General features: G+C 47.0%; 1 protein-coding gene across 1 annotated transcript; it reads left to right on the top strand.

Annotated features, from left to right (window-relative positions):
• The first annotated feature begins 509 nt into the window (after nt 1-509).
• Nucleotides 510-22,080, top strand: esd (esterase D/formylglutathione hydrolase). The gene is made up of 9 exons (XM_079518070.1): nt 510-661; nt 1,706-1,776; nt 10,391-10,482; nt 13,016-13,114; nt 13,713-13,837; nt 15,647-15,766; nt 18,193-18,291; nt 19,152-19,319; nt 21,718-22,080. Exons 2-9 carry the CDS (start codon nt 1,709-1,711, stop codon nt 21,796-21,798), a joined length of 852 nt encoding a protein of 283 aa, XP_079374196.1. The 5' UTR covers nt 510-661; nt 1,706-1,708; the 3' UTR covers nt 21,799-22,080.
• Nucleotides 22,081-22,373: the final 293 nt, after the last annotated feature.

Genomic DNA, 22,373 nt, shown 5'->3' on the forward strand with positions numbered 1-22,373 from the left:
AATTATTTTGAAAATAAATGTCCAGTATTATATATTGTAATGAGACAAACATTTACATTTAATTTAAAACTACTAATGAAGCATTTTTACAACTTTGAATATGTGCCATAGCCATAGCCCATATTCGTCATCACAAGGTGTCAATATGGTCACACAAAATATCTTTGGAACACATTATTCTGAAATTCATACTAGTATTTAATTTAGGGTAGTTTGTATAGATCATATTTTTAGGGTAGTTTGTGTAAACATCGTCCCATTCTACCAATAGCTTCATCCATCCTGTCATAAAGGCCACTAGGTGGCAGTATAACCACATGGTAGTGGTACCAGGGCCGTGCCTCGAGTCTATTTTTCGCCACTAGGGGGGGCGAGTGCCAGAGCGCTCCGCATAGTGAGCTAGGATAAGACTTCCCGTGTACTTCCGTGTAATCGTTTTAATGTGCAGATGAATCGCGTTTTGTTTACTTTAGCGGGTGCTTTTATTCGGAAGAGCTCGGCCACCGGAAGTCTTATCCTAGCTGGTGTTAGATTTGCCAAAGAAACAGTGCCTGTTACAACCGCACCAGCCCAGTTCAGTTCAGTTCAGTTGTCGGTCGGATCAGCTCAACGGGGGAACTTACTTACAGTTACAGCACAGGAACGTGGGCTCAAAACAGAGGTATGTTACCGTTACGTGCAACATTAAACCGACATGTCGTCTATCGCTCACAACAGATCAATGCTAAGCAATAATTCACTTTCCTTCCTTTAATAATACAACAACGCTGCGTGCTGCTAACTGGCTAAAGCCGACCTCCATATCGCGAGAGTGAATTGCTTCTTACAAACAAAATACTAATACTAATAAAAGAACAGATCTACAAGGTAAAAACGCATTGCATCGCGACGCGTCTTAGCCTTGTAGATATGTTCACTTTCGTTCAGCCTCCTAGGCTGAACGAAAGTGAACATATCTACAAGTACAGTAGTCATACAGTAGTCATATCTACAAGTACAGTAGTCTGTCATAGTATGTCAACTTGCCAAGTAGCTTTAATGCAACTAAGCACATCTATGCATTGCACGCATGAGCCTTTGAACCAACGGCTGCTGATTATAATTAATAATAAAGATTAGATGATCGATATGGTGCTTTCTCTTTGAGTTGTATCCTTCACGGGTAACGTGCAGCCAACGGCTTCTATGAGAGAGGTTTGAAACCAAGCCAAGGCGGTGTGACCGTCATGCTGTCTGATTATTAACTACAGCAACTCTTCACCCACCACCACCATGCATTCTATTTTTACACACACACACACACACACACACACACACACACACACACACACACACACACACACACACACACACACACACACACACACACACACAGCACCAATGATTCCATTCAGAATTGGATTCCACTTTATTCACAATGTAACATCACACTACAGCTGTACAGAAGTGCGTCAGTGATTATCAATATTAATTTAGATATGTACAGGAGGAAATGGCAGCTAATGTGCACATATTACATAAGGTACGTGACAGAAGTAGATAAGAAAGTAACTGATCTAAAACACAGGCCTTTGTGCAAAAAACTATGGGAAGTAGGCAAATTAATGTTTCACAGATTCCTGGAGCGATGCAGTGCACTGTGCAAAAGGTTTTACATGTATGTTGTGCAACATATGTGATGATGATGGTTGTGTTTTTGCCACAGATAATGGCCCTCACTCAAGTATCCTCCAACAAGTGTGCAGGCGGCTACCAGAAGGTGTTCGAACATGACAGGTAAGACGATGTAGTAGGACACACAACGTGTGCGGTGCGGTTTCTGTCTCTGACGTGATATGCACTCCGTCTCCGGACACAGAAGGCAACTAGTGAAAAGTTAACAAATGATATAATCTCATGGTCGCAGCGAACGTATTTCCTGTAGGCGGAGACAACATATCTGCAGTGTAAACAGCCAGGTCTTGTACTACATTGAATGGTAGAGTGACTGATGTTAGTCTGCTCAAACGTTACTCTTTTACCTGCTTATTACTAACACTAACTTTACAAAGATGACCAGAACATCGGGATGTACCTGTGTAGTTTATAGCTGCTCCAACAGTGGTGGCAACATTCAACTTTGGAGAGAAACGGAATGCTGTACTTTATATCTCATACTAAGCATTTAAAGTATGAGGTATAACGTACAGCAGCCTTGTGTTCATACAACAGAAAGATTGGGTATTGGGGTAAGGTAACAGGTACGGTCGCCCCTTTTCTATCTCGCCCCACTACTCTACCTAGCTGTAAATAACAAACATAATTCATTATTGTGATTATATAAAAGGTATTATCATATTCATTTATCATTGTTAAGTTCACTCTACATATCCACGGGCATAATTATAGCATAATGATGCCATTACAAAACATGGGCTACATGGAAGAAATGTGTTTAATAAAACAAAATGAACTGCTAGAAGGTCCTAAATTAACTTAATTAAGCAGTCACCGTCTCTGTGTCATGATGTTCTTTCTTAATTTTGAGTATAGAGATCAACTACTATACAATCAAATACATCTGTATACAAGATAATTTCAGATTTCAGGGAGGGAGGGAAATACTAACTTAACTGTTAACTACATTAAAACATTTCGCAGGGGCGAGTTAGTAAAGGGGCGAGTCGTTTGGTATTCTTGGGTAAGACTGACGTTATGTATCTTTCAGGACCTTTCACTGCTTCGTCTCAACCATTACTCTATGGCTCTGGTCTCAGCCACCTCGGTGTATTTTTTGACATTCCGTTTCTCTCCAAAGTTGAATGTTGCCACCACTGTTGCAGCAGCCATAAACTACACAGGTTCATCCCGATGTTCTGGGCATCTTTGTAATGTTAGTGTTAGTAAAAAGCAGGTAAAAGAGTAACGTTTGAGCAGACTAACATCAGTCACTTTCCCATTCAATGTAGTAGAAGACCTGGCAGATATGTCGTCTCCGCCTACAGGAAATAAGTTCGCTGCGACCATGAGACTGAATTTGTCTATACGCTGTGGTGTCTCCAGTGACAGCCACCATTCACCGGCATACGTTGCCATGGTAACCAGCAGCGCACCAAGCAGACAGACACCCTACGTCACGAGACGCGCTCTGGGTGTCGTTGTAGACAACGCCTACCTACCGAACCTCCTACTCGGCCAGTCAGGGTTGATGCCGCCGCCTACTCGTCAGGTAACCACACTCACCTGCGAGCCTGAACGAGGACTATATAAACACAGACGGACTCGCGTGTCAGTGCAGGTTGGTTCACCACGTAGAGAGAGCTAGAGACGCAGCGCGCTCGTAGAGCGAGCCTTGGGTGGTAAGTGGCATAGAAATGCAGCGCCTCTCTGTACCACATTCCTATATGCCTGATCCACACCCTCACCACTCTATCCATTCATAGGCTTCATGGAGCAGCAGCAGCAGCAGTCCTGACGCGGAGACGGAGAGCGGAGCAGCCGCGTCTATGGACGAATATATATAAAGTGGCCCGGTCGATCAATGCGAGGACAAGGAGCTCGCATCTCCCGGACGCCTTCATTCATCGCAGGTTGTAAGCCAACCTTTAATCTTACGTTCTATGGACGGCCATCCGAATAGAAGCTAAGGATAAAGAACTGTTAAAGAAGACGGGGTTTGACAATTCGAGCCTGGCCAGCTCCCATGGACATTGTGTGAGAGCCTCGATCTGAAAGAAGAGATCGCAGGGGAAGAGACATTGAGAAGCTATTATTATTATTACTATTTGGCCGAAGATATCGTATAGCGGTTAAGGACCCACCCACTCAACCGTATCCGTCTGAAGATCCGGTTGGGCCGGGTTCCGTGTCCTAGACGCAGAGAAGAGAAAGCCTCTTCTAGACCCACCTGCGGCAGTCAGGCGGCCCGAGGGCGCCCCCTAGGGCTCTGCCGCCGTCCCTACTGCCCAAAAAGTGAAGTGCTAAGAAGAGGATTATTATCTGGTATTGCAACGTTGGTAGACCGCCCTGGGTGGACCCAGGGCCCCAACGGGTGTTTCTGTTGGTTTTGTCAGTGTATAACTCTGTGCCCTCTCACCCTACAGACCGGACTCCAGAGGAGGACAGAGCCTCAACCCCCTGAACTTTGCCTCACACTGTTTATTTCCCCATGTGAGAAACCCTGAGAAATAAAATCCGTGACTAGAAAAGTCCAGACCCTGGTTAACCTGAGCCCTGTGTTTGATTTGCACCCGAAGCACCACATTTGGTGGAGAACGTGGGTACTTTCGATCCAAATCATCGCTGGCGATGGAACACGCCAACGCCATTGCTGCCCTGCTTAGGAGCCAGGCAGAGCTCCAGAATGCGGTTAGGGACCTGGCGCGCACCTTCGAACGCGAGGGCGAGCAACGCCGCCCACGAGGGGGCACACTCACCAAGATGGGCCCAGAGGACGACGTGGAGTCGTACTTGGAGGTGTTTGAACGCACCGCCACCAGAGAGCACTGGCCAGCAGACGAGTGGGCCAACATCCTGGCCCCGTACCTGTCCGGAGAGCCCCAGCGGGCCTATACTGACATGCCCGCTGGGGAGGCCCAAAACTACGAACGGCTGAAGACGGCCATTTTGTCCAGCCTGGGCTACAGCCTTCCAGCCAGGGCCCACCGGTACCATCTCTGGTCATACACGCCCTCCGAAGCCCCCCGGCCCCAGATCGCAGGTCTAATGAGATTGGCACAGAACTGGTTAACCACAGGAGAGGATATGCCATGGATAGAGCGGATAGTAGTTGACCGGGCCGTCCGTGCATTGCCACCCAAGGCCAAAGAATACGCTGCCGGCATTAGCCCCACCTCCGTCGATGCCCTGGTGGCCCTGCTGGAGAACCACCAGGTGAGCATCGACATGGCGAAGCAAACACGCAGTGAACCAACCCAGAAGGCCGACGACAGACAAGGACGAGAGAAGCGACGGCAGCAACCGACACCCTCTCGGTCCCAACCCCCTGCGGGTCAGCAGAACGAGCGCACCCAGAAGGCCAGGAGATGTTATGTGTGTGGTCAAGGAGACCACCTCTCCTGGGCTTGCCCGGACCGGCCTCGCGACGCGGATGCCTCTATGGCGTCGGCCGCCAGTCTCGACCACGGCCGGCCCTGCCTCCACACGGGGGGCAGCCTCCGACGCGCCACCATCCCGGTGCGGGTGGACGGAACCGATACCCACGCGCTGGTGGACTCCGGCAGCGTGGTGACGCTGGTGAGGGCGGACCTCGCCACCAGTACCGGGCCCCGGAGCCTCCCGGTCACCTGTGTACACGGAGACGTGCGCCGCTACCCAGTGGCACGGCTCCAGGTGCAGACCCCACGGGGCGACGCCCAGGTCACAGCGGGCGTGGTCCCCGACCTCCCGGTGCCCCTTCTGATTGGCACCGACTGCTCACTGTTCAAGAAGTACTGGCGGGCCAGGCCCCCGGGGGGCCGACGCCGGAGGGGTCGACGAAGTGCTGGCCCCCGCCTAGCCTGCCCGGCGCTCGCCGGGACCCCGTCCGAGCCCTCATCTGACGCCACCTCCCCAGACACCGAGCGGCCCGGGCCCAGCAACCCGGCCCTCCCGCCCGCCGACGCACCCGAGAGAGAAGCAAGCGACGACCCGTTCACTCACTTCCCAGAGCTTGACACGCCGCCAGCCCATCTCCAAGGGAAGTTCGCCAGCGGCCAGTGGACCGACCCGAACCTGGCGCCGGCTCGGAACCACGTGTCCGCCGTCGACGGCGTCCTGAACCCTGGGGTGAGTGAAATTTCCCTACCACACTTTGTAGTGAAGCGGGGCCTGCTATACCGGGGTTATAAGGACAAGGCAGGCGAGCTTGTAGAACAGCTGTTGGTCCCGAAAGAATACGTCCTACGTGTGATGTATTTGGCTCACTCACACCAGCTAGGTGCCCACCTAGGGGTCCAAAAGACCTATGATAGAATTGTCACTCGCTTCTATTGGCCGGGAGTGAAGAGCGCGGTCGAGCGCTTCTGTAGAGCGTGCCCAGAGTGCCAGCTGGTGGCCCCCCGCGCAGTAGCCCATGCGCCGCTTATACCCCTACCAATCCTAGACGTTCCGTTCTCACGCATTGCGATGGATATAATCGGCCCGTTGCCTAAATCAGCCAGAGGCCACAAGTATATCCTAGTTATAGTTGATTACGCGACGCGCTACCCAGAGGCCATCCCGTTGCGCACCGCCACGGCCAAAACTGTTTCACACGAGTTAATGATGCTATTTAGCCGGGTGGGTGTCGTGGACGAAATCCTAACGGATCAGGGCACATGTTTCGTGGCACGCCTCATGACCAGCTTGTACAGATGGCTAAAAGTGAAACAGATTCGAACCTCCGTCTACCACCCGCAGACGGACGGGCTGGTTGAAAGATTCAACCAGACATTAAAAAAAATGCTAAAAAAAGTAGCAGAGGAGGACGGAAAAGATTGGGACCGCCTCATCCCGTATGTTCTGTGTGCCATACGAGAGGTTCCCCAGGCCTCGACCGGCTTCTCTCCGTTCGAGCTCCTCTATGGGAGGAGACCCCGCGGCCTCCTAGACCTCGCTAAAGAGGCTTGGGAGAGCCAGCCCTCGCCATTACGCAGCGTGATAGAGCACGTTGTCACACTCCAAGAACGCGCAAAACGCGTGTGGCCACTGGTGCGCGAGCACATGCAGAAGGCACAGGCCGACCAAGCGCGCATATACAACAGAGGCGCGCTCATACGAGAATTCAAGCCCGGAGAGCAAGTGTTAGTACTCGTGCCCACCACGGAGTGTAAATTCCTTGCCCGCTGGAAAGGACCTTACGAGGTGGTAGAGAAAATCAGCCCGGTAAACTACCGCGTCAGTCAGCCAGGAAGAAGGAGGGAGACGCAAGTATACCACATTAACATATTAAAAAAATGGCACGAACCCGAGGCCATCCCGTTACCTGCTCTCCTAACTGCTGTCTCTCCTCAGATCCCACCAGTGGCCGTGGGCGAGGACTTGTCCCCCCAGCAGGCGCAGGACGTCCGGGAGCTGTTGGACCGAAACACAGATGTGTTCTCCGAACTGCCAGGGCAGACCAATGTCGTCCAGCACGACATCGACACGCTGCCGGGCAAAGTCGTGCGCCTCCGCCCATACAGGATCCCCGAGGCCAGGAGGGAGGCGGTTCGCGACGAGGTAAAAAAAATGCTGGAATTAGGCGTGATAGAAGAGTCGTATAGCCCATGGTCCAGCCCCATCGTACTGGTCCCCAAACCAGACGGCAGCCTGAGGTTCTGCAACGACTTTCGGAAGTTAAACGAGATCTCCGCGTTTGACGCATATCCAATGGCGCGCGTCGACGAACTCGTACAGCGGCTCGGTCCCGCACGGTTCGTGAGCACCTTGGACTTAACAAAAGGGTATTGGCAAGTCTTGTTAACTCCCCGGTCCCGACCCAAGACTGCCTTCACTACCCCCGACGGGCTCTTTCAATATAAAACAATGCCGTTCGGAGTCCACGGCGCGCCGGCCACCTTCCAGCGCCTGATGGACAAAGTCCTCCGCCCGCACCGAGAGTACGCGGCCGCTTATATTGATGACGTCATCATTCATTCCGTTACTTGGTCCCAACACATAGAACGGGTGGAAGCGGTGCTGGCCGCGTTACGCACCGCGGGGCTCACCGCCAACCCAAAGAAGTGTCGGGTTGGTTGGACGGAGACGGACTACTTAGGCTATACTATAGGCCGGGGCTGCATACGCCCACAACAAAAGAAAGTGGAGAGAATACAGGCCTGGCCCCGACCCACCACCAAAAAACAAGTCAAATCATTCCTCGGCCTTGTTTCATACTATCAAAAGTTCGTGGAAAACTTTGCCACGCTGGCTGGCCCGCTCCACGACCTAACAAAAAAAAACCTGCCCCACCACGTATGTTGGACCGACAGCACCGAGGCTGCGTTCCAAACGCTGAAAGCGGCACTATGCAGCGAGCCGGTACTGGTCACACCAGACTTTAGCCAGCCTTTCACGCTGCACACGGATGCATCCGGCACCGGCGTCGGCGCTGTGCTCGCACAAACAATAGAGGGCGACGAGCACCCGATCACATACATAAGCAGAAAGCTATTGAAACACGAGAGGAATTATTCAACAGTAGAAAAAGAATGCCTAGCGGTGAAGTGGGCAATTCACCACTTGCGCTATTATTTATGGGGACGGAGGTTTACGCTCATAACCGACCACGCACCACTCAAGTGGATGTCGACGAACAAAGATAGGAACGACAGAGTGACACGGTGGTTCGTCGAGCTGCAAAACTATAACTTCAAGGTGGAACACCGCCCAGGTAAAGAGCTAAAACACGCCGATGCACTCTCGAGGCGGTACGAAGACGGACAGGTCAGTGAAGCTTCTGGCGGGGGCGAGAAGCTTAGGGGGAGGATGTGTGGTGTCTCCAGTGACAGCCACCATTCACCGGCATACGTTGCCATGGTAACCAGCAGCGCACCAAGCAGACAGACACCCTACGTCACGAGACGCGCTCTGGGTGTCGTTGTAGACAACGCCTACCTACCGAACCTCCTACTCGGCCAGTCAGGGTTGATGCCGCCGCCTACTCGTCAGGTAACCACACTCACCTGCGAGCCTGAACGAGGACTATATAAACACAGACGGACTCGCGTGTCAGTGCAGGTTGGTTCACCACGTAGAGAGAGCTAGAGACGCAGCGCGCTCGTAGAGCGAGCCTTGGGTGGTAAGTGGCATAGAAATGCAGCGCCTCTCTGTACCACATTCCTATATGCCTGATCCACACCCTCACCACTCTATCCATTCATAGGCTTCATGGAGCAGCAGCAGCAGCAGTCCTGACGCGGAGACGGAGAGCGGAGCAGCCGCGTCTATGGACGAATATATATAAAGTGGCCCGGTCGATCAATGCGAGGACAAGGAGCTCGCATCTCCCGGACGCCTTCATTCATCGCAGGTTGTAAGCCAACCTTTAATCTTACGTTCTATGGACGGCCATCCGAATAGAAGCTAAGGATAAAGAACTGTTAAAGAAGACGGGGTTTGACAATTCGAGCCTGGCCAGCTCCCATGGACATTGTGTGAGAGCCTCGATCTGAAAGAAGAGATCGCAGGGGAAGAGACATTGAGAAGCTATTATTATTATTACTATTTGGCCGAAGATATCGTATAGCGGTTAAGGACCCACCCACTCAACCGTATCCGTCTGAAGATCCGGTTGGGCCGGGTTCCGTGTCCTAGACGCAGAGAAGAGAAAGCCTCTTCTAGACCCACCTGCGGCAGTCAGGCGGCCCGAGGGCGCCCCCTAGGGCTCTGCCGCCGTCCCTACTGCCCAAAAAGTGAAGTGCTAAGAAGAGGATTATTATCTGGTATTGCAACGTTGGTAGACCGCCCTGGGTGGACCCAGGGCCCCAACGGGTGTTTCTGTTGGTTTTGTCAGTGTATAACTCTGTGCCCTCTCACCCTACAGACCGGACTCCAGAGGAGGACAGAGCCTCAACCCCCTGAACTTTGCCTCACACTGTTTATTTCCCCATGTGAGAAACCCTGAGAAATAAAATCCGTGACTAGAAAAGTCCAGACCCTGGTTAACCTGAGCCCTGTGTTTGATTTGCACCCGAAGCACCACAACGCCTATCAATGACGTAATTTTCAATGTCAATCATCTATGACGTCATGAATCTATTTTGCTTTTTTCAGTCAGACCAACTTGACCAAGCCACCTCATTGACTTCCATCCATTGTAAAATATAAGTTTAAAAAAGTTAAATGTTAATGTATAAAACTTTTCAAAAAATGTTTCACGTGTCCTTGGCTTGTGTGTCCCAGATTGTAACACACTGCTGCTGCTATGGAAATAAAGTTAAATATTAAAGTATTAAATATATAAGATTATTCATCATGACCTTCCACGGATCATAACACACTGTTATGGAAAATTGCAGCCCGACAGGCATGCATAAAAGACAAATGGATAACTTCAGAGTTATTATGTAGATCATTTTCTCTTTTATATTGTTAACAAAAAAATAAGCTGCAACTTTGTTGCAGGTTATTGTTCAACGATGTTGAAATTATAGAAAACCACAACCATCATAATTGCCACTATGCAAAAAAGATGCTTGCTCATGTAGCAGAGTGGCTCACCTCACAACCTCAGCCTGATGGCCTAGAAGTCATAGTCATAGGGATATCCCTTTGGCTCTTGGCTTTTCACACAGGAGACCCGGGTTCGATTCCTGGGCATTGGATGGTGGGTGGGAGGGTAATGTCGGGTTTCTTCTCAATTTGTATAGTGTCTTGTCACAAATTGGGATGTCGTACTATAATAATGATTGAATTGAAATTAATTGAACTGAATTACATTTTTCTGCAGCACCGAGCTGAAGTGTAAGATGAAGTTTGCGGTCTACCTGCCCCCCAAGGCAGAGGGTGACGTGAAGTGTCCTGTGATGTACTGGCTCTCAGGTGAGTTGTCTACCCCCAAAAGAGAGATTAGACATTTTCCCCGAACCCATCCATCCATCCATTTTCAACCGCCTATCCGTAGTTGGTTTGTGGGGGCAACAGCTCCACCAGAGAGCTCCAGACTTCCCTCTCCAGAGCAACATTAGTGACTTCCTCCTGGGGGATCCCGAGACGTTCCAAGGCCAGTGAGTCGATGTGTTTCCTCCAACTGCGCCTTGGTCTGCCCCGGGGTCTCCTCCCAGTGGGATGTGCATCGAGGACCTCCCTAGGGAGACGCCCGAGAGGCATCCTAACCAGACCCTGGACCCAATTGTTTTTAATTCATTGAAAAATGTAGTTTTTGGGGGGGGGGAATATTTTTTGAAAATGTTTTGAAATTATAATAATTGGTGTGCAAGCCAACCGTTTCTCCTTCCATGGCCATAGCCACTTGCCCAAATGTGCTGACGTCACCTCATCACATTTGTGATGACTGCTATGGCCGTTTTTAGGCCAAAGAGTGTTTTTCATGCAAAACTAATGCTTGGAATGGATTCAGAATCCCCTAGTTTGACATTGTCACATGCTACTTAAAGCATGATGAAATTTGGAAAATGTTGCCTTATATTGGTTGTCTATGGTGTGGTATACAAAAATGGCCTTAACTTTTTCGCGATGTTTCCGGCAGAGCAGGCCTCTCATTCTGTGGACCTTAATGACCAAATTAATAGAAAAAAGTAAAAAAACATAAATAAAAAGTATGGCATGACATCACAGGTTAAACCCTATTCCTTGAGCTTTTGGGCCTGTGGCTATGTGAAAACCTGATGCTTTGGATGCCCCGGATCGTCTGTTTTTTTGTTTTTTTAAAATTGTTTTAATGCCTTAAATTGTTTTTATTTATACACTGAAGCTGTGTTGTTTTGCTTCGTTACCTCAGCGCTACATTGTGCGGTTGGAGCACTTTTGTTCTGGCTGACTTCCAGACTGCCTTTAGTAGCTGTCATGCCCAAAATAAGATCTCACAGAAGAAGTGCTGACATGACCGCCAATGTCTCTGGTGCTTATAAAACCTCCATGTGGTGCATGGCAGTGGCTTAGGCTGACTGAGGGCCCTCTCAGTCAAGGTCAGTTTGCTGTTGAATTACTGAGTAGTTATTTGGAGGAATGGGATAGTATTATTATTAGTCATTGGTTAGACCAGTCATTAGTCTTACAACCTATCTGAAACCCTAACCCTAACCTCCCCCGGGGCTGCACACCTAAACCTAACAGTGATGTAAATAGGTTTTCAATGTAATGAGTCCTCGGATGGTCTTTTAGATGAGTCCCAGGGACATTATATGAGTCCCACTTCAACAACGTTAGGAGTCATATTTTGCCATTTTTACAAATTTCAGCATTTAACTCCAATTTAATTTTATATGGTTATAATGTGGTTATATTCATGTAGAAAACAGAAGAAGAAATGATTATTATAACTAAAGCTAGCAAAATAAACTGAGAATAAAGAACTGTACAGTAGTGCATCCCGTGGATGCAGAGGTCGTTGTTTTATTGTGTCCCTTAACTATAAACTGCGTTTTGCGATGCAAAATGCACCCTATTTTAATCTCTAACCTTAACCCTCTCCCAACCCTTAACGCACCCCTCACCAACCTTAATCCAGTCGTTTTAACGCACCCCTCACCAACATTAATCCGGTCGTTTTAATGCACCCCTCACCAACATTAATCCGGTCGTCTTAATGCACCCCTCACCAACCTTATGTCTAACCAATGACTAGTCTAAACTAAGTATGCACCCCATCAATAACCACCAAGCTCCCAAAGTTCGAATGACAAATGCAATACATGACTCGGACTCAAGAGGGGCAGAAGCAAGCCGCGCTGGCGCGGGTGCATTCTCTGCAGCGAAACGGTTGACGCTGGCAACGTGAGGGAGCGGCTCTGGTCAGTAATGATAAAGAGAAGAAGCATCCTTACAGTCAAGAGGCCTCTCAACAGACTGGTCGCTGTTGGTACATATCTGATGCCTGCCATGGCCAAGCCTGATGATAACGTTAGTGCTTCTACAAGCATCAGTATGGCTGCGAGACAACTTCAACCAACAGTCAACCAACCCACGATGTGGGCATTGAAGATGATAGACTCGCATCATTCATCAGTAAGCCGGACTGTTCATGCAATAAATTACACTTAAACCTGGGCATGTCGTGGACGAACAGTGAGTGAACATTTTAAAAAATGTAAAAATTCTCAATTGTGGAAGAATAGCATCTACAACAAGCTAACGATGCACTGCACGTGCTGTTGGCTCAAGTCTTTTGTTCAAGAGTTATAGGCCGGGGCGAAAACGTGTGTGTGTGTGTGTGTGTGTGTGTGTGTGTGTGTGTGTGTGTGTGTGTGTGTGTGTGTGTGTGTGTGTGTGTGTGTGTGTGTGTGTGTGTGTGTGTGTGTGTGTGTGTGTGTGTGTGTGTGTGTGTGTGTGTGTGTGTGTGTGTGTGTGTGTGTGTGGAGCAGAACTTCATGTGTGTGTGTTGTTCACTGTTCAGGACTCACGTGCACGGAGCAGAACGTCATCACCAAAGCAGGAAGTCAGCAGGCTGCCGCCGACAATGGCATCATACTCGTCGCCCCGGATACGAGCCCACGTAGGAACAACACACACACACACACACACCCCCCATTGCTGTCAGGTAGAAACCTTGTATGTCCAAAACCATTATTTGTCAGCAAACTGAAATGTCCTTTGTCCCGACTCCCAACCAATGTTAAGGTAAGACTTACTTAACAACTTTAAACTTGGTATCTCCATTTTGGGTGTGCCATTATAGGTGAAACATTTTAAACATGTAGAAAAAATACTGTTTTAAACATTTAATTTGTGTGCATGTGTGTGTGGGGTGGGTCATAAAACACTGGCACTTGGAGATGCAAGGTTATCACCCAAGAGCGACGCAACGCGCACCAGGCACTTGTGTAAAGCCCTAACCACACCAGAGGGACGCCATACAACTCCTTGCAACATGCAACTCCTTTAAACTACTTGCAACCATTATTCCCAATGGTATTTGGGCATTGGTGTGGCTTGTTTTTGTTGCGAGTAGTTGCAGGTAGTGTGATTTGGGCCTAAGAGTGTGTCTTTATGCACACAACTGTTGCCTGCAGCGAGAACATAAATCAAAGCTGTCGACTTGGTGTCTGTCTGTCTGTCTGTGTCTGCCTGCCTGTCTGTCTGTCTTGGGTCAGGTGGTTGTAACATCGAGGGTGAAGATGAGAGCTGGGACTTTGGTACAGGAGCTGGCTTCTACGTCAACGCCACCCAGGACCCCTGGAAGACCAACTACCGCATGTACGCCTACGTCACTGAGGAGGTATCTGGCATGGAGCCTTCACCCCTGTAGTTAATGTGAAACAGTAACAGCGAGGGGCAATTTCACAGCATCATTTATTTGCCCAAAATGCCTCGGATATTGTGAAGATTATCTACCTTTTTATTTATTTCTCCAAAGAAATTCTAAAGTGGCGAAAACCGATGTACAAGCTTACAACGCATTGTGAGCTTGTAGGTCGACTATTTGAGCTATTTCTGAAAATAAAATAAAATAAATCAGTATAAAAAAGGGATTAAAACCAGGAAAGGACAACACTTATGTCATCTCACGATATTACAATATCCAAAATCGCAGAGATTATCTAGCCTTGTATACAAATTGTTAATTTTTATTTTATTTTTCAGAGCTGTTTTTCATGTTTTAATTGATTTACTTATTTTACTATTTAATATATAATGTTGAGGTTCTCTCTGGGAGTAACAAGGATGGATGGATGGATAGGATCAGGAACATCAGTGGGACAGCCTATGTCAGATGTTTTGGAGATAAAGCCAGAGAGGCCAGACTGAGATGGTTTGGACACGTACAGACGAGGGATATAGTGAGTATATCGGTAGAAGGATGTTGAGGTTGGAACTGCCAGGCCGGAGGCCTAGAGGAAGACCAAAGAGAAGATTTATGGATGTAGTGAAAGAGGACATGAAATTAGTTGGTGTGAGAGAAGAGGAGGCAGAGGACAGGGTGAGATGGAGGCAGATGATTCGCTGTGGCAGCCCCTGTAGGGAAAAGCCGAAAGGAGAAGAACAACATGTCTTTTATCTTTTTTCCCGTTTGTTCTAGAGATGTCCCGATACTGTATCGGTATCGGGAAAGTATCGGATCGTCCCTTATTTGGTCTTATCGGTATCTGCAAATATGCCAGTCTAACCACCGATCCGAGTGTGTTGGGGGTTGAAGCTATGGCAGGTAACGGATCGGAAATGAAAAAAGTGTATCGGGACATCCCTAGTTTGTTCTTTGTTTTGTTAGATCTAAGTGAATGTACTGTAAGTGAATTGATAATTTGGGAAATGTAGAATACCAATTGTTACGAACCATAAGAGTCTAGGGGTTTTACTGCCCGTAACATGTGAAAGAACAATACAGCTCATAGAAGTGTATCTGCTTTAATACACAAAATAAATACAAAGTGGCTTCGTGCATAATGAAATGACGAACAGGGTAACTTACATAGCAGAGTGGGGATGAACAGATGGACAAACACACTCTAACAAACAGACAAATGAAGCTACAACTAACACCTAACAAACACTAAACGTAAAGACACTCAGAATGACAGATAAGTGGACGGCTGGAGGGAAGGCTACACGCTGGCGTGCTCCCACACCACACGCAGCAGTGTTCCCACCCCGAAGTCCAGACATGGAGTGAGCTTTATAGTCCAGGAAGCGAGGCCTGAGCTGCCACAGGACCAATCAGAGGGCTGATCAGGCTCCAAGCCAGGCCCTCCTCAGGACGGCAACACATTAGGGACACAAATGCTCAGCACCTGCAGGGGACAAAAGCAACAACCAGTACCAGGCAACATAATAGGCACTCCTCCTAACCTAGTACCAGCTAAGCCAGCCTACTAATATAGATATAGAGACGATAACATCAGCTCTATATATACTCATTAATCACAAAACAGCCAACGGCTGTTACACCAATCCCACAGTTAATGTGTGAGTCACATTGCCCTCTTCTGGCAACATTGGTGTACTGCTGCTGTTGTTACAACTACTCTTTTCTTTTGTACCCGTTTTTAACAAGACTTCCTTGAGCACTGAACAACTTCTCCCTCCTCAGCTCCCCAAGCTGATCAACGCCAACTTCCCCGCTGACCCCGACAGGATGTCCGTCAGCGGTCACTCGATGGGCGGCCACGGGGCACTCATCTGTGCCCTGAAGAACCCTGGGAAATACAAGGTACACAATTAAATAGGCAGTGAGTGAGTCCAACGATTGTTCTTGTTGTTGATGAGAAAAAGATAAAGGCCCCCTCACTCACGCATTAGAAGGACAATATCAGTCACCAGAACCAACTTAAGGACGTGTGTGTTCAATGAATCTAACATGGTTAAAATGGAGTTTGAAGTTACAATGGATTTGTATAGGAAAGGGGCATGTCTGATAAAATAAATATTAATTATTTCTCTGCGAGGTACGAATATATTCGTACCGCCCAGCTATGGGACGTTATCAGCCAGGTATGTACATGTTCGTACCCCCTCGTATACTCCGTGCATATAGTGGTTGAGCCCCAGAGCAGCTGTTAAAGGGAAACTTCACCCTTTTTATAAAAACAATTATGCTGGGCCGTTATCGGCGTTAACGTGCTGCGTTAACGCGAGACTCTTATCACGCGATAAAAGAAATATCGCCGTTAGGTTGGGTCTGGGAGCTGGGTCTCTGTAACTGCGAGTGTAGCCTTAGCCTACTTCAAATGGAACCAAAGGACCCTTTTCTAAAAATAAACTGTACAAATCTGTACAAATGGACTAGACTACCCCGCGCTGACCTCCGTGGGGACACCCCTTATCCGCGGACCCCCACACAGACTACCGCGGAGGTCGGCGCGGACCCCCGCGGAGTTCGGCGCGGTGGTCCGTGATAGTCTGCGTGGGGGTCCGCGATAGTCTACGTGGGGGTCTGCGCCTCCGCAGTAGTCTGTGTGATCTGTGCGGTAGCATCATGATGCCATCATCCATGCATCACAACCAAAACAAACTCTAGGACTAGCTTTGACGGTTGCCACATTTCGTGACTGAGAGAGAAACAAGCAACCAGGTCTATGCAAATGAGTTTAAAATTAGCAACTATAGTGCTGACTGTCAAACATCTTTGTCCAATGTTGTTTTAGAGCAGTGGTTCTCAAACATTTTCATCTCAAGGACCACCAATATTTTAAAGAAACTTTACAGATAAAAAGTCCAAAGTAGCTTATAATGACTAGACTTGGCAACACTGAACAGTTCAACAAGCTCACAATATGAAATATAAGGTATTAATAGGCTAGTTGTATTGTTAATATCCATAATTAGGGCACCTGGTCTAATGGGCCACCTGGCCTGAGAAACGCGTTCTCAAGGACTTACTTCTGGTCATTATTTAGGTAGCGCACACATATTTTGAATGAGCCATTTTAATCGCGATTAATTAATCTATGCCCACCAATAAAAAAAATATATGTTAATGACGTTTAGAAGATTTGGAAAACTTTCCCGGGGGTCTTTATGTGTGTAATATGTGGCTTTAGATATTTTAGATTTTAGCAGTGAGCCCAGTGTCTCTGATGTCATGTACACTGGACTCACTTAGTTTCTGGACTACATCTCCTCCTCCCCCTATCCACAAGGAGAAGCAGTGCACCAAAGCATTATGGGAATTGTAGTAGTAGAAGGAAGTAAGCCCAGTGTCCATGACATCAGAGACACTGGGCTCACTGCTAAAATCTAAAATATCTAAAACCACATATTACACACACAAAGACCCCCAGGAACGTGTTCTAAATCTTCTAAATGACTAACATATATGTTTTTGCAAAAGGGGTGTCCCTTTTGTCCTGTAACATTGATCCGGTTGCTATGCAATGCCTCCGTCACCACCAACTCTCCATTTACCTCAGTTCAAAGCATGATTTTCAAACCTCCATAAGTCGGAATCTAGGAGCGCTGTCCTTGGGGATCATCAGCCATCTAAAGTTCGGATGTCATTTGTGACTTTATCTCACATCGCTCCCGACATGTAAACGTTTCTGGAGACAGGTAAACGGTGTCCGCTAATGCTAATGATAGCACATGGTTGCAGTGAGTGTGTGCATGGGGCTGCAGCGAGGAGGGAAATTATTATCTTAAAGTGGATGCCGGTTAACTACATTTATGCTGCCAGCAGAAAAAGAGTTTATCCATTTTATCATTATTGGACAGTCTAGCCAGTTGCCCATACAGCATACTGGTATACTGTACACACAAGTGGTTCATGACATTTTTATGTCAAGGTCCTACAAATTGATATGAATTTGACCCTGGACCAGCGTTTGAAAAGGATTTTGTGCCAGGAAGCCCATAAGAGAGGACTTGTTCATTAAGAAAATAATAGATCTACAAGCTGACAACGTGTCAGGATGTGTAAAGTGCAGATGTAGATCGGCTAGCCGAAAAATGCCATGAGGTTCAAGTGTTTAAAACGGTTCCTCATTTTGTTTTGGCGACCCCCTGGAACCCCCTCAAGGACCCCGGGTGCTCTCTGGACCCCACGTTGAGAACCACTGCAATATTTTCTCTCCTCCCTTCCCAACTCACCTCTATCACCCCCTTTTCCTCCCTCTTTCATGGTCTCTCTCTTTCTCTTAGGCGGTGTCTGCCTTTGCTCCCATCTGTAACCCCATGCAGTGTCCCTGGGGCCAGAAGGCCTTTTCAGGCTACCTGGGACCAGACAAGTCCACCTGGGAGGTATGTGATGACAACGCTCACGGAAATATTATAAGACATGAAATGACACTGAAAATGAAATGGAGTCATGTAAGGGCCTAGCCTTAAGGCCTCTGACCTGTCTGATTTCCCATCACCGTCGTCCTACCAAGACATGTAATGGATTTTTAAGCATGGAGCGATGCATTCTTATCACTTGGATCTGCAGGGTCACACTGCACTCCTCGTGTGAATAGAAAGTGTGTTGCGTAGCAAAAACACATTTCAACTCTTGACGCAGGCATGTGCGTGAGAAAGAGTCACAATGTAATGGCATTGTGCCACTACGCCAGTCAGGTTGCCCACACCCGCCTACCTAAATGCTCGCCTCACGTTGAAATTATTAGCAGTGTTGATTTTGTCGACTAAAACTATGACGAAAAATGTTCGGCGACTACCTTTTTTCACTGACTAAAACCAAATGGGACTAAATGAAAACTAAGCTATGATGACTAAGACTAAATATATTGACAATTTCGTCAACAAATAACAACTAGATTAAAATGTGAGGAAGAAACTAGTGGACAAGAGATCCAGTATAAGTAAAAGACAAGTCATTTTACACTTGGTTGATGCTGAAAATAGCCAATCTACAAGCTCACGACGCATTGTCATTACGACGGCATCAAGTGATCAAGGCCCGCCAAAATACATTTCAGTCGACTAAATCAACTGTAGATTTAGTCGACTAAAACTAGACTAACACTAAAACATTCCAGGTGACTAAAAATATGTGACTAAAACTAAATGAAAACTATTCAAGAGACTGACTAAAATGAAAATCGAAATTTGCTGTCAAAATCAACACTGCTTCCAGTATGAAAAGCCCTCTCTCTGTCCAGGCTTATGACGCCACAGTGTTGGCGGCTTCCTACTCGGGCCCCGCGCTGGACATCCTGATCGACCAGGGCCGTGATGACCAGTTCCTGTCGGCCAGTCAACTGCTCCCCGACAACCTGATCGCCGCCTGCTCTGAGAAGAAGATCCCCGTGGTCTTCAGACTGCAGCCGGTCAGTACCCGTCCGCACAACACATTCGCAAAGACTATTTATATTATCACATTTCGACCTGAGGACGATTCCACAAATGCCTTCCAAATCCTAACAGTTTTCTGAAAAACCCATGTTTCTATGTCAGTGGTTCTTAAACTATTTCATGTCAAGGACCCAAAAAATATATGTATTTTGCTGCGGACCCCCATCTGGAAATATGTTGTTCCAGGAACCCTCCAGAAGCAAAGATTTGAGTTAAAAACGTTCGCTCTGAAAGAATATATTCACACATTTGGGCCACATTTTCACGATTTTTCAAAAATAGCACACCTACAAGCTCGTGCTTGTAGATCTGCTATTTTTCAATAGCTAAAGTATAACAAAATGCTTAAACACCAAAAGGGGTTCCCGCCCGAAATGGGTTATATAGGACAGTGGTATTCAACCTCTTTCATGTCGAGGACCATTATTTATTCTGCATTTGAGCCACGACCACCATGACATTCAGCCTCTCGGATCCAAAACTAAAGAATATGTTGTTAGTTTGATAAGATTTTGTCCAAATTCCATGCTGTAGTGATGTTGGTACCATTATATTTAGGAGAGATAACAGGCAGATGTTGTTTCAAAATAACAATTATTTTTTACATTCTCTAATTGTGTAGACTTCTTGTAAATCAACTAATGCAGTTAACTAACCCTTAGTTAAAGATCTATAAGGGTCCATTTGGTTACCAACTCTCCATTTATTAGCTGGGGACCACCTGGAACCCCCTCAAGGACCACTTGTTGAAAACCACTGTTATAGGAGGAAGGTTTTAAAGCTGTGGTGTAACTAGTCATGGAGGGAGGGGAGGGCAGCAGTGCTAGTGAGAGAACACTAGTTGCTCTCACTAGCACTGCTGCATCCATAGAGGGGATTTCTCAAACAGAGGGTTGAGAGACCCAACAGTGGGCGTTAAAGCCTATGTGGTATACTCCACTCCCTAACCAATAGCTGTTTGTGAATTCCCAAATGTTTTCTTTTTAATGTTGAAAGGCATCCAAAGGTGCTGATTGCCTCCCTGTTAACACCCCGATCGCCCAGGCCGAAGTTCACCGTCCTTTCAATTAGTAACACCCAGTGCCCAGGACGAAGATTGATCAAAAAGACGGAGGTTATTGATATCAAAACCGATCGCATCACTCCACAGCCTGGGAGCGCCTGTTGCGCAACACTCGATGTTGCGCAACAGTGGGACATCATCGAAAATGTCCCCCCCCTGTTTAGCCGACGAGACCGAAAATCTTAAAACGTTAATAACTCTTGATCTAAATCATAACGTCTAATTTTAAGCAAAGACCATGTATTAGACGGCCCACCGCGGTCCCATCGCTAGCCACGGTAGATTTAATCATACCTCCCGTTGTTGTCGAGTGTTTTGGCTACATCTAGCTGCTACAGCCACATCCGGGATAACACTATACTATATACTATAAATCGCCGGGCGCTATGATTTAATGGATTGTTAGGAGTGTTAATATTAATATATCAGAAGAGCCACCTTGGAACCCAAGGATTAAGCATTTCATTTATTGTATGTTTTTGCTTCTTGTTCCCTGTCAATGTAGTTGCAGTTGTGTTTATCTCTACTGCCACCACATGGCCAGACATGAAAACATTTAATTAAACGAGCACAGTGAAAAGTAGAAATCATTAACCTGTGTATTGTGGTGGTACCGAATATCACTCTTAAAGGACAACTTATTTTTTTTTCCGACCAAGGTTCATGTTTTAGGTTGTTATTAGAGAAAGTAAAAGATACTGCTTTCTTTCGTTTTAGTGATTTTAGCTATTTTTGACAGATACATCTGGCCACAAAAGATCACAGGATCTACTGAATGTGAAGGTAGAGTACTGGGGGGATGCCATACTGTGTGTTGCAGGCTCAATATGTCAGTTTGTCACCTCTACCTTCACATTCCATATATCCCGTGATCTTTTTTGGCCAGATGTAATTTCTTGCGGTCTAGTAGGACTATAGTTAATAATACAAAATAAATCGCTATAACATTTTGTAATAAAACAAAACATATTTAGCCCCATGTTAGAATGCCCCCGCTTTCTTAGAATTGGACGGAATGATTTAGATCAAGAGTTATTCACGTTTTTAAGATTTTTGGTCTCATCCACTAAAATGGGGGGAACATTTTGGATGAAGTCCCAACCTGAAATTACATCGAAAGTTGCGCAACAGACGCTCCCAGCCTGTGGAGCGATGTGATCGGTTTTGATATCAATAAATCTCCGTCCTTTTATTAATCTCCGTCCTGAGCGCTGGACGTTACTATTTGAAAGGACGGAGAACTCCGTTTATGCCGCTCAGGGTGTTAACTGTAGCAAAAAATCATATTCTTTCTATCTGGTCTCCAACAGGGTTATGACCACAGCTATTTCTTCATCTACTCGTTCATGAGCGACCACATCAAGCACCACGCCAAGTACCTGAACGCCTAAACGGAACCAACGAACGAATGCCTGCATTGAACCAACACGGCAACGAGACCGTCCACATGCAAACAACTGCCTTCCTTTCAGACTCGTTTTGTTGGGCCTTCAAACTATATGGCACTTAGAAACTAAAATGCTCTTAGAAGAACGCCTGTGGCTTTTTGCAATGACGTTTCTTTTTTTTTTGCAGCTGGTTTCTAAGCTAGGTGAACAGTCTTGACATTCACTAGTAAAATCACAGAGGACCATGTTGCTCCGCTTTCTTTTCACAATAAAAGCTTGATTATATTTTGTCTGATATCTTTTTATTTTTTTTAGTGGCAATGGCTTCCTGAATCGGCAATATCATGCCCATGGTGAATTGTGTGAATAGCCAGAGTTCAGAGATAATGTTAAAAAGGGGGTGTTTAGGCATGTTAAGAGATTATTAAATTAGGTATGGTTGGGTTTAGCCCAGTGGTTCTCAAAGTGAGTTCCTGGGACCTGCAGGCGTTCTCAACCTAGAGTCGCGAGCCCTCGGGAGGGTCGCCAAATTATTTTGGGGGGGTCCCCAGATTATTTGAAAAGGATTTTGCAACTGA

Source organism: Electrona antarctica (assembly GCF_951216825.1).
Source record: "Electrona antarctica genome assembly, chromosome: 13".
Classification (NCBI taxonomy): Eukaryota; Metazoa; Chordata; class Actinopteri; order Myctophiformes; family Myctophidae; genus Electrona; species Electrona antarctica.